A 12,404-nucleotide genomic window follows, 5' to 3' on the forward strand; every position below is an offset into this window, starting at 1 on the left:
CACAACAGCATTGCAGTTCTTGACACAAACCGGTGCACCAGGCACCTACTACCATACTCTGTTAAAAGGGACTTAAATCTTTTGTCTTGCTTATTCACCCTCTGAATGACACTCATACACAATTCATGTCTCAGTTGTCTAAAAAGCATTATGTAACCTGTCTCCTCACATTCATCTACACTGAGAAGAAGATTTAACAATTGATATCAATAAGGGATTATAGCTTTCACCTGATTAGTCCATGTCACAGAAAGAGAAGGTGTTCTTAATGTTTAACACACTCAGTGTATGTGTAATTATTTTTTACCTTTATTTACTTAGGCAAGTCAGTTAAGAAAAAATATTTTTTTTCAATGAAGGTCTAGGAACTGCCTTGTTAAGGGGCAGAACGAAAGATTTGTATCTTGTCAGCTCAGTGATTTGATTTTGCAACCTTTCGGTTATTAGTCCAACACTCTAACCACTAGGCTACGCTGCCGACCCAATGACGTTATAGATTCCAAGTGGTTGATTTTTTAGGGAATGACTATATGCTCTATATTATACCTGCAGATCATCACAGCAGCCGAAGTTGCTGTGCAGAGGGAGGAGATCGTCCGAGCATCAGGCCTCATCCCGTCACATAGGGAGGGTATCCTCCAAACAGCCAGTGTCCCTGCACAGAGGGAGGGGATTCTCTCAGCAGCCAGCATCAATGCACAGAGGGAGGAGATCCTCATTTCGTCAGGCCTCATCACTGCACAGAGGGAGGGGATCCTCCAAACAGCCAGTGTCCCTGCACAGAGGGAGGGGATTCTCTCAGCAGCCAGCATCAATGCACAGAGGGAGGAGATCCTCATTTCGTCAGGCCTCATCACTGCACAGAGGGAGGGGATCCTCCAAACAGCCAGTGTCCCTGCACAGAGTGAGGGGGTCCTCCAAACAGCCAGTGTCCCTGCACAGAGTGAGGGGATCCTCCAAACAGCCAGTGTCCCTGCACAGAGTGAGGAGATCCTCCAAACAGCCAGTGTCCCTGCACAGAGTGAGGAGATCCTCCAAACAGCCAGTGTCCCTGCACAGAGGGAGGGGATTCTCTCAGCCGCCAGCATCAATGCACAGAGGGAGGAGATCCTCATTTCGTCAGGCCTCATCACTGCACAGAGGGAGGGGATCCTCCAAACAGCCAGTGTCCCTGCACAGAGGGAGGGGATTCTCTCAGCCGCCAGCATCAATGCACAGAGGGAGGAGATACTCCGATCATCAGGCCTCATCCCTGCACGGAGGGAAGGGATCCTCCAAACAGCCAGTGTCACTGCGCAGAGGGAGGGAATCGTCCCAATGGCCAGCGTCCCTGCGCACAGGGAGGGGATTGTACCAAAGACTAGTGTTCCTGCTGAGAGGGAGGAGATCCTCCAAACAGCCAGTGTCCCTGCACAGAGGGAGGGGATTCTCCAAACATCAAGTGTCCCTGCACCAAGGGAGGAGATTCACCAGTCAGCCATTGTCCCTGCACAGAGGGAGGGGGTTCTCCGAGCAGCTAGCATCACTGCGCAGAGGGAGGAGATCTTCAGAGCATCAGGCCTCATCCCTGCACATAGGAAGGGGCTCCTCCGAGCATCAGGCCTCATCCCTGCACAGAGGGAGGGGATTCTTCCAGCAGCTTCTTCCATCAGCTACTATCAGAAGAATAAGCTCCTCAGAGCATCACAACTCACCCCTGCACAAAGGAAGTTGAGATTCCTGATAGCCAGTGTCACTGCGCAGAGGAAGGGAATCTTCCCAAAGGCCAGCGTCCCTGCGCACAGGGAGTGGATTGTCCCAAAGGCTAGTGTCCCTGCAGAGAGGGAGGAGATCCTCCTCACAGCCAGTGTCCCTGTGATGAATGAAAACAATCATGCACAACCACCTCCCATCATCCCCATGGTGGCACCACTGTGGAAAATGATTGGTGGAACGTGTCCTCCACCTGTGGATTTCTATTCCAAGAGAAGAGGTCACTTAACCTTACCTAATTAGTAAAGAAATGACCATAGTGATAGCTTGATAATAAGTTGTGATAGGTTAAATGTATGGCTCATGTGACTGTATATCTGTAATACTTTCATACATTTTCTACATAACACAGGTTTAGCTACATTTTACTTTTACATTTTAGTCATTTAGCAGACGCTCTTATCCAGAGCTACTTACAGCAGTGAGTGTATACATTTTCATACTTCCTTGAATCTCTCCAGGATTTCGCAAGAATTTTTTAAATATTAAATATGCTAGATTTTGCAGCGACAATTATGACATTTTGCATAGCAATATGCAATTGTTTTGTCCAATTTGTTGCAAAAATGCGCTGACAAGGGACAAAACTGTGTTGACGTGTGGCTTGATTGAACCATATTATGCAGTAAATGTGCGGTGATTGGTTGAAATTGCGAGCCCTCTTTTTGTACTGTGGTAATGGGTCAGTTCAATGCGATAATATTGTGATGATGTGACTATTTTATGCAGAAATAGTTTGGTGATTGGTCAAATTTGTAAGCCCTCACATAATATGCAGGGGATTGTTGATTTTGCAACCAAAACAATGCGATTGCAGAGTCCTGGAGTAACCTCCCAGTAATCCCTGTGACTGCGTGTAGGTTAAGATTGGGTTGTAACAGAGTATCAGAGCGAGACGTTCCTACCTGTCAGCCAGTAATTGTTCTGTATGGTGACATGAGCAGAGTGGCCTGACTTCTCCCACTTATTACAGATGTCCGACTTAGATATGTTGAGCATCCTGCTATGATGTCCATCACCAAGCCGGAACACTCTGATGCCAACCCTCAGTTCCAGACTGGCAGCCGGCCGGTGGCCGAGCCCGAGACCCCTGCTGTTCACAATAACAGTGGAGGCTGGCTCAGCTGGGTCTTTGGGAGTGGAAGAGCTAAGAAGGAGGTTCATCTACCTGAGGACAAAGACAGATCTGTAAGGAACTGTTTTTTATTTATTTATTTATTTTTTTAAATTTAATTTTTTTATCCCATTTTCTCCCCAATTTTCGTGGTATCCAATCGCTAGTAATTACTACCTTGTCTCATCGCTACAACTCCCGTACGGGCTCGGGAGAGACGAAGGTCGAAAGCCATGCGTCCTCCGAAGCACAACCCAACCAGCCGTACTGCTTCTTAACCCGGAAGCCAGCCGCACCAATGTGTCGGAGGAAACACCGTGTACCTGGCCCCCTTGGCTGGCGCGCACTGCGCCCGGCCCGCCACAGGAGTCGCTGGAGCGCGATGAGACAAGGATATCCCTACCGGCCAAACCCTCCCTACCCCGGAAGACGCTATGCCAATTGTGCGTCGCCCCACGGACCTCCCGGTCGCGGCCGGCTGCGACAGAGCCTGGGCGCGAACCCAGAGGCTCTGGTGGCGCAGTTAGCACTGCGATGCAGTGCCCTAGACCACTGCGCCACCCGGGAGGCCCAGGAACTGGTTCTTAACACTATATTCTATGTAGAGACAATGGAGTGGATTTAAAAAAAAAAAAAATGTTGTGGCTTGCTTCACATTGCTAATATCTTCTTCCTCAGATTGTCTGGGATCCAACTCTGCACAGATGGGTTAACAGAACTGAGCCCAAGGTTGAGGTACATACTTAAATTCAATTAAATTAAAAATAGTGAACAACCATTGTATTTCAACTGATAATATTACTAACAATTTGGAAAATGTGTTGATGTGTTTTACAGAACAAGTGTGTACCACCTCCACCGATGGGGACATATGGATATCAGGGGAACACTGGCAGTGTCCCCAAAGGAGTAAATCCTTACTCTATGAAAGCAGGTGAATATTGCTTTAGAATACATGTGGTTTAACCAAGACTGTGTCAGCCAATCATAGATGTCCCTGGTGATCTCCTGCTAACACCTTCCAAAACTACCAGCAGGTCTATGGGGCAGCAGATACCCTACAATGAATTACAATGATAGGACCAACTCAAAGCCTCCAAGCCATGGGCCTGGACTGCTTACTAGACAGCTCTCTGGCTTGCTCCCTCCTTCACACTTTGACCTCATGGCACCAATGGTTGTGCCACCTGACACTCTACCCTACTGAGGTATGACTCTGAAAAATCCTTCCAAATTTTATTCATTCATCATTAACTGAGATTTTATTTTAACATAGCAAATGGCTGAAGTAGCAAGAATGTTAACTATTTTTTATTTTTGACCAACAGGCCATTTGCCCAGAGTGGATTTGCCATACATAGATTTTTTCAGCATTAAAAAACTTCAGCATTAAAAATCTATTAAAAGAAGATCTTTTAATTAAATCTCTCCTTTGTGTCCTCATGTTCACATTAATTTGATGTGTTCTATCATCGTTTACAATGCTTATTGCTTCTGCATTGTTTTACTTACTGACAAGTATATATTATACACATATATTTTATTTTAGACATTACAAAAACATATTTTTGTGCATTTGGATTTCCTGCATTTACTTACTGTACAGACAAGTATATTTTATACACATATAAAAAAAATGTCCAGGTTTTTTTAATGTATTCCATAGACAGAACAAAATATATTTAGATGCATTTTGAATTCCTAAATGTCAATATTTTTATTTTCTATGTCATGTGTTTATTCCCATGTATGTACATCCTGTTTACACCTCACACACATGGTCAGTGGCTTAAATAAGAAGACAACAGTAACATGTCAGATATAGTTTAAATGTATTCATTGTTGAGTTTGCACCCCAATATGACACTTTAAATATTTCACAGAGGACTGAAATGTAACAAAACACCTATTGTGTTTATTGAGATGTACACTGAGATGCTCAGTTGGTCAATATTCCCCTCCAGTGATTCCCCAACATCTTGTCAACATGGGCCTCAATGATCTTAAATATATTGTCCATGTAAAAAACATGTCTGATTATAATTAATAATGTCCGACAATACCTTTTAATTCTATGCGCTATACATTTTGCTAGCATTTTTGCATCACAACACTGAAGTGTAAGGGTTCTCCAATTTGTTTATGGACTGGATCTTTATATTTACCACTTTGAATCCTGTTTCAGTAATAATGAAGGAGTGGTTAAAACATGCTAATAACGGTCCTCTGAGTATATCAAAAAAAGGTTTATCAGAGTTATTGACCTCACAAGAAGTCAGATTCGAGTAACTTACATTGTGGTGCTGAAACTTGAAGCAGCAGCCACGGCACAATCAATCGGAAATGGACAGCTCATGGTGCTGAAAGTATGCAAATTTGAGTAAACAATATTCATTTTAAACGTCTTCATTTTAATTAGGGATATGTGTTGCAGCCTATTTCTTCCTATTTAAGAAATAAGAGGTAGGTCTATCTGTTTGACAGATGAAAAGAAACTATAGGCTGCTATATCCATAGATATGTTAGTCAATTCCTCCACCCGCCATGCACTCTTTAAATAGCCCACCTCTTTATCTGTTAAGACTTACAGCTATTATGTATGAGAGGGTATGCCATAGGCCTACCTTTTCTTAAAGAAAAGGGCAAAAAGTACACTGTTAGTTTAAGATTTTGAAGAAAATTAAACGGATGTGATTATATACAGTTATCTATAACAGCGCTTTGGTCCGCGATACTTAATGCTAGAAACAAGCTGTAAAATAGGAATACCCGGGAAAGACGTGACTCTGATGCATATTGGGATTATTTCCAAATTAAACAACAATCTAATTCTGTCACTATCAATTGATTAAGCTATTCACGTTCTGAACAATAAAATAAATTTAACCCTAGACAGCTTTTTGGAAAACACTTTTGACCTCTCGTTGGGTTAAGTCAAGGAAGAAGATTAGCCAGCAGTTGAAGCTTACATTTTTCTGCGTCAGTAGGCCTACTCGGTCTGGGGTGGAAAGGTAGGCCTAACTTGAAAGTACCATGCTCAGATCCCTATTGACGTCTCAGAGTTAATTATTTGCAAACGGGTTCAGTTTCGTTGCAAATAATACACACTTTTGACATTGTAGAAATATAATAATATGAACACATAGGACTATCTGTCTATACTGTAATTTCAGTCATTTGTGATTTATTAAAAAAGTTTCTACTAATACTGTATGGTAACTCTATTGAAGTCCACTCTTGTACAGCACACTAATGGTGAATCTCTTTCTCTACAATTTAGGAGATTTTAAGATATTTTGTTGTTTGTGATGGTACTCTAGGTGCGAGGGCCATCCTGTGCCACCAGTCAATTGATGGTGGATGACCTTCTGACCCCGTGCTCGCCAGGTGACCCGGCTGCCATAGAATTGACCTGGATGGATGTGCCTAGCGACAAGCTGCTGTAGCCCATCTGCATGGTGAGAAACACACATTCACAGCACAGACATACTCACATTCACTGTTCACAAACATACTGGAACATGCTGTTTCAACATACACATCCGGCTTTACTACTTCTTACTCAGTCTCTCCTATCAAGACCCAACTCCAGTCAAAGATTAGCTACAGTATTACAACAGTATTACAACACTACGAACCTGCATTGGCAAGAATGATGGAGCATTTTAATTTAAACACAATTGTGCAATGGAAAAAAAATTTTTTTTGCATATCCCAACTCCCCCTGAGACACCCACAAGTGCCTTGCTCAAGGGCACAGCGACATCATTATTTATTTTCCCACTTTGTCAGCTCCGGAATTTGAGACAGCAACCTTTCGGTAACTGGCCCAATGATCTAACCTTGAGGCTATGTGCCGCCCCTTAGAATGTAGGGTGACTCCCCTAGTGGGTCCTGAACCCAGGTCAGCAGCACTACATTGCTGGGTGTCTGTATAGTTGAGGGTATATTGGTTTAGTAATACTCATTCCAGTTCTGGTCCCAGAGGGGATCTCAATACTGTTACACGTAGCCATGATCACCAAGCTACCCTTACTTAATTAAACCTGAATTCAAAAAGAACAAGATGTGCTTGTCATTATTTTATTTTAACTTGTATTATAGTATACCCACATTTCTGTCCACAACTTTTGAATCAGGTACCATTTAAATGTAAGGTGCTTAATACAGTTCCAGCCACTAGGGGTACTCTGGTGAAGCCCATGGGAAATAAAAGAAATATAGTCTAAGTGAATTGGGAAGAGTAAGAATGAAAACTAAAGAAAGACTGTAAACGGTTGTTACCTGTGCTGACATGATAAAAAGTGGAGTACACAGTACTTTTCGCGTTGTAGTTTATATGATAAGCTCATTGGAAGGGTAACAAATTTGGAGGCACCGCTGAGATGTATTTTCATGTGAGCACCGGCCCATATTCCTGGAACGGACAACGAGTGAGAGACATTGGGAGAGTAGCTAGCTAGCTAACGTTAGCAGGCTAACCACCTAACGGAGTGTAGCTATCTTGCCATTGCCTGCATTGTCGTTGCCACGTGAGTAGGACAATGTGAGTCGAGAGAGGAAACGTTGTTGGATGAAATCGAACAGAGTTTATGGACTTTAACTGAGGACAATTTATGGCACCTGTGTGTAGTTGTGGAATAGGAGGTGTAGATGACTGAAGTAAAAGGAAAGAGCCATCGCGCTTTGCGGCGAAAATTGATGGAAGATTACTGTGAGAAGGAAGCTTTAATGGAATCAGAGGATGAGGGAATTTCTTGCCTGCTTCAACTGAAAGACGAAATCAAAGGAATATCGGACTCTGAGGATACTGTGAAAGTCTGCTTTACAAATCCCAGCCAGTCGGCGCCAACGAGGCAAGTGGACAGCAATGTGGAACGCCGTTTGGGTCTTTGCGTGTCAAAAAGATGCACGTCAAATAACACTATTTGACACGTCAAATAAGCTTCTTTAGCAATCAGGACCTGAATATGACTCCAGGTCACACAATAATTTAACACGTTCATTAATTCTGTACGTAGTTATTGCACATTGATTACACTCTCACTCGTATTTCATATGCCACAAAGATTCACCGATACATATGCTACGAGTCAAAGATTTCGTCACTGATGATCACATTTGCTTAAAGGTCGTTTGGACTCCGCCCAAGTCTCAGGTAGTGATAGACGTTCACTCAACTTCTGTTCTTCCGAGGTAAAATTAGGTAGCTAGTTATTAACAATAGCAGCCCAATTTCTCAAAAATTGTAAATCTACCATCTCTGATTGCACACCAGACTGCTGCTCACGGACAGAAGAGATGGACTTCAACCATCAATAGCCAGGTAACGTTAACCTAATGTTAGCAAACGTTAGCTATCTAACGTAGGTGTTGAGAGAGTGAGTGGTGTAACGGCTGCAAAAAAAGTAACTACAAAATATAACACTAACGTTACCGAACTACCAACGGCGTTAGCTAGCTAACGTTAAATACGTTAAATCTGCCTGCCATTGATATTTAACTGTACTCAAGATAGCTAGCTAAAGTTAATTGTTCATAATCTAACGTTAATTATGGAATCTATAAAACGTTAACTAGTTACTGCTGTATAGTAACGTTTGCTAGCTAGCGATGTTGAATGAAGATACTTTTTTTTGAGCTAGTTTGTAAATAAAGTACGTTAGTTAAAACTGTATCGCCTGTCAATGCACGGTTGTCTTCATAGGTCGGAGGCTCAGAGTTGGCACAGTTTAGACAAGAGAACACTTTAGGGGAACTACATACAGATAAAATGTCACTGGACCCGTCGGGTCTGCGGTCTATTTTTCAGGCTAGAGACCATGTTGCGGAGCCTTCGGTGGGCAAGTGGTCATTTGATTGATGAAGAGATGGCCAGCAATCTAATTGCTGTTGCCGAGGAGTTCCTACAAGAGGCAAATGACATCCAACAACGGGAACCTTACGAAAATGCCAAGTTGTTATATTTATATCATTTTTTTTGTACGGCATGTGTGGCAAAGGCTGAGATTGTATCATTTTACTTGTCCTGTGTTAAGTCTCCTGTGTCAAGTCAATCAATGAAAAAACATTTGGTTGGCCTATAATGTTGTTCCTATATTCTATATGGTGATCTTATAGTCTTTTAACCTAAGGTTTTTAGGAGTGTGTTTTGTAATTATTTATTGTATTTTTTATTTCAGTGTCCTGTCAAGCGCCTTTGGAGGGGAGGCGGTATCACATCACCAAGGAGCAGCTTGAGTTCCTCATAGATTGTCATATGACCATCAGACAAATGGCAGATGTTCTCAATGTGTCGCACTCTGTGGTCAAGTTGCGCATGAGGTAAGTTACTGTAATCTAATAAAGCAATTGTAACACAAGAGGGAGATCTCTACATCACCTCTAGATTTGATCACATTCCTGATTGATGTATCTTTTTGTGTTATTTTTGTATTTAGTCATTTTCAGCTTTTCAGGTCCTACTCACTGTTGTCAGATGCTCAGCTGGATGAGAGGATCAAAGAGCTGATATCAATAAAAACAGAATGGCATCCCTATAAGAGAAAAAAATGGTGTTGTAAAACAAATGCATCTTGTTTTTTAGGTGTAGGATTGTTATCCCTGGTGCTGTGGAGGGTTACAGCAGACTTGTTGTGTTTCTGAAGGCCTCTGACAACAACAGGACCGCCACAGTCATGGAGTCATTCGAAGCAGCCATCACCAGCTACGGAACACCATCCCAGGTGAGATGTGACCGGGTGGTGAAAACAACCGCATCTGTGCCTTCATGGAGCAGTTCAGGGGTGGTGAGAGGGGAAGTGCCCTCAGAGGAAGAAGCACTCACAACTAGAGGATAGAGCGGCTGTGGGGGGGGCGTCTGGCATGGAGTCTCCAACGTTTACCATGACCTGTTCACCTTGGAGACGGAGCAGATCATCAACATCAACAATTAGGTGCACCTGTGGGCACTGCACTTTGTGTTCCTGCCACGGGTGAACAGAGATCTTGCTGTGTTTGCCAGTCAGTGGAACCACCATGGGCTGAGGACTGTCTCGGGTTCCCTGGCAATGCAGAGGGCCAATCTGACAGCAGTAAGGGATTTGTTCGCCCCAAATTCAACCACCATCAGCTCTCAAGCCACCACCTCAGCTCCTCCAACCACCACCTCAGCTCCTCCAACCACCACCTCAGTTCCTCCAACCACCACCTCAGTTCCTCCAACCACCACCTCAGTTCCTCCAACCACCACCTCAGCTCCTCCAACCACCACCTCAGCTCCTCCAACCACCACCTCAGCTCCTCCAACCACTGGCGCCGCAGCTCTTTATTGGTCGTAATGGGTGATTGTGCCACAAATCCAGTTCACCATCATCACACACAGATGGAACTGTTGCAGACAATAATTCCATTGGAAGGCCCCAGAGGCAGCCTGGGAGTTGACATTCTTGTCACGTTCCTGACCTGTTTTCTGTTAGTTTTTGTATGTGTTAGTTGGTCAGGACGTGAGTTTGGGTGGGCAGTCTATGTTTTCTGTTTCTATGTTTGTTTAAGGGTGACCTAATATGGCTCTCAATTAGAGGCAGGTGGTTTTCATTTCCTCTGATTGAGAGTCATATTAAGGTAGGTGTTTTCACACTGTTTGCTGTGGGTGGTTGTCTCCTGTGTCTGTGTATGTCGTTTCGCCACACGGGACTGTTTTCGGTTTGTTTATATGTTCGTTCTTTTATGTAGTCAGTTTCCATTTTCATGCGTTCTTTGTGTTTCATGTGAGTTCGTCGTTCAGGTCTGTCTACGTCGTTTTGTTATTTTGTTAATTTATCAAGTGTATTTTGTTTCGTCTTCGTCTTGTTCAATAAATCATCATGTCATATCACAACGCTGCGTTTTGGTCAAATCCCTGCTCCTCCTCTTCGGATGATACTAACATTCCCCCTCTTTCACACACTGTATGATTTGGTCTGTAGAAACGTACGATAGACATCTTCAACTCTAAACGGATGGGGACCAGAGTTTAGACACAGGTGGCCTTAACAAAAGTTAAGTACTTCCCCATTCCAGTACGATTCTGTTTGGTTATATTTGGAGAGAGTCAGAGACTGTTAAGATATACGGCCGATGGTTATTGTATTTTGCTCTATTGCGCTTTAGCACAGCATTCCATCTGCTGACACATTATTTGTCTTCCACTCAGTACAACACGACCCAGGAGAAGCCTACTGCAAGCACTGGTTTGGAACCTTCAGAGCGTGCCTGCTGTGGGAGGACAACAGAACATTCCGAATGGACATTATTAAAACAGAACTTACATTTTTGTAATGCCCAATCGGGACTTTTATAAATTGTTAAAATAAATAATTGTGTGGAGAACGCCCTATAGTTAAAAAAATAAACTATGAAGATAGTGGTTTGAACTCGTTACATTTTATATAATTGTGATTAACAGCAACCTATTACAGTTAGTAACATAACATTGTTGACACATTGTGACAGCTCAAATGATGTGGTTGAAGATGGACTAGTGCAGGGCTCCTAACCTTGTTCCTGGAGAGCTACTGTCTTGTTGGTTCACTTTGACCCTAATCTAGTGCACCTGATTTGAATAATTACCTGCTTAATAAGTTAATGAGGTTCGTTAAAACTGAGGTTGGATTGAAAACCTACAGGAGGGTAGCTCTCCAGGAACAGGGTTGGAGAGCCTTGGACTAATGAATCTAGTTCTTAGATCAATGCATTTGAAATTCGATAAGTCACTACGAAGGTGCAGTTCCCAGAAGTGGAGATGTCACTTAATGCAGTGGATGGGAAGCCTTATTTCATGTAGTTCTAATTAAATGATAATGGTTGAACTTCATTTGTTCTTAATGTAGGACATCAAATGATCAGATTTGTATGAGTTGGCTGCAATATGGCAGCAGTACTTCAGTCAATATCAGTAAAGGATATTGGTTATTAGTGAGGTGTCAGTAAAGTGTTTCTAAAAGAATGAAACCTTAAAAACACCAAAACCAACAATATGGAGTGTATAATTTAATATTAATGATCATTAAGTGAACAATAACAGCCACTATGGACTGTATAATGTAATGTTTATGACCAGCTCTGACACCAGATTGCATAGCGGAGAAGGTATGGTGGGATTCGAAATGGTCGGTAATCTGTTTGTTGACTTGGCTTTCGAAGACCTTAGAAAGGCAGGGTAGGATAGATATAGGTCTGTAGCAGTTTGGGTCAAGAGTGTCCCCCCCTTTGAAGAGGGGGATGACCGCAGCTGCTTTCCAATCTTTGGGAATCTCAGACAACACAAAAGAGAGGTTGAACAGGCTAGTAATAGGGGTGGCAACAATTTCAGCAGATCATTTTAGAAAGAAAGGGTCCAGATTATCTAGCCCGGCTGATTTGTAGGGGTCCAGATTTTGCAGCTCTTTCAGAACATCAGCTGACTGGATTTGGGAGAAGGTGAAATATGGAAGGCTTGGGCGAGTAGCTGTGGGGGGTGCAGTGCTGTTGACCGGGGTAGGGGTAGCCAGGTGGAAAGCATGGCCAGCCGTAGAAAAAA

The 12,404-nt window shown here is 43.0% G+C and overlaps 1 protein-coding gene across 7 annotated transcripts; it reads left to right on the plus strand.

The window, feature by feature from the left end:
• The first annotated feature begins 522 nt into the window (after positions 1-522).
• On the plus strand, positions 523-11,694 carry LOC129849774 (microtubule-actin cross-linking factor 1, isoforms 6/7-like). 7 transcript variants are annotated; one of them, XR_008758688.1, is made up of 9 exons: positions 523-1,972; positions 2,726-2,940; positions 3,545-3,601; positions 3,704-3,800; positions 3,901-4,074; positions 6,187-6,324; positions 9,049-9,190; positions 9,453-9,591; positions 10,813-11,694. XR_008758688.1 is itself a non-coding variant. In XM_055916533.1 (6 exons), exons 1-5 carry the CDS (start codon positions 523-525, stop codon positions 4,071-4,073), a joined length of 1,992 nt encoding a protein of 663 aa, XP_055772508.1. In that variant the 3' UTR covers position 4,074; positions 4,195-4,274. The 7 variants fall into 7 exon arrangements, 1 of the variants encoding a protein (XP_055772508.1); XR_008758689.1 differs by having other exon boundaries at positions 9,514-9,591; XR_008758690.1 differs by lacking the exon at positions 9,453-9,591.
• The last annotated feature ends 710 nt before the right edge of the window (positions 11,695-12,404 follow it).

Source organism: Salvelinus fontinalis, unplaced genomic scaffold (genome assembly GCF_029448725.1).
Source record: "Salvelinus fontinalis isolate EN_2023a unplaced genomic scaffold, ASM2944872v1 scaffold_1669, whole genome shotgun sequence".
Classification (NCBI taxonomy): domain Eukaryota; kingdom Metazoa; phylum Chordata; class Actinopteri; order Salmoniformes; family Salmonidae; genus Salvelinus; species Salvelinus fontinalis.

Excerpts from the sequence above, each read along its gene's own strand:
- LOC129849774 (XM_055916533.1), top strand. The coding sequence starts at position 523 with ATGACTATATGCTCTATATTATACCTGCAGATCATCACAGCAGCCGAA. Across the intron at positions 1,973-2,725 it reads TTTCTATTCCAAGAGAAGAG|ATGTCCGACTTAGATATGTT; the intron begins GTCACTTAACCT and ends CACTTATTACAG. Across the intron at positions 3,602-3,703 it reads GAACTGAGCCCAAGGTTGAG|AACAAGTGTGTACCACCTCC; the intron begins GTACATACTTAA and ends TGTGTTTTACAG.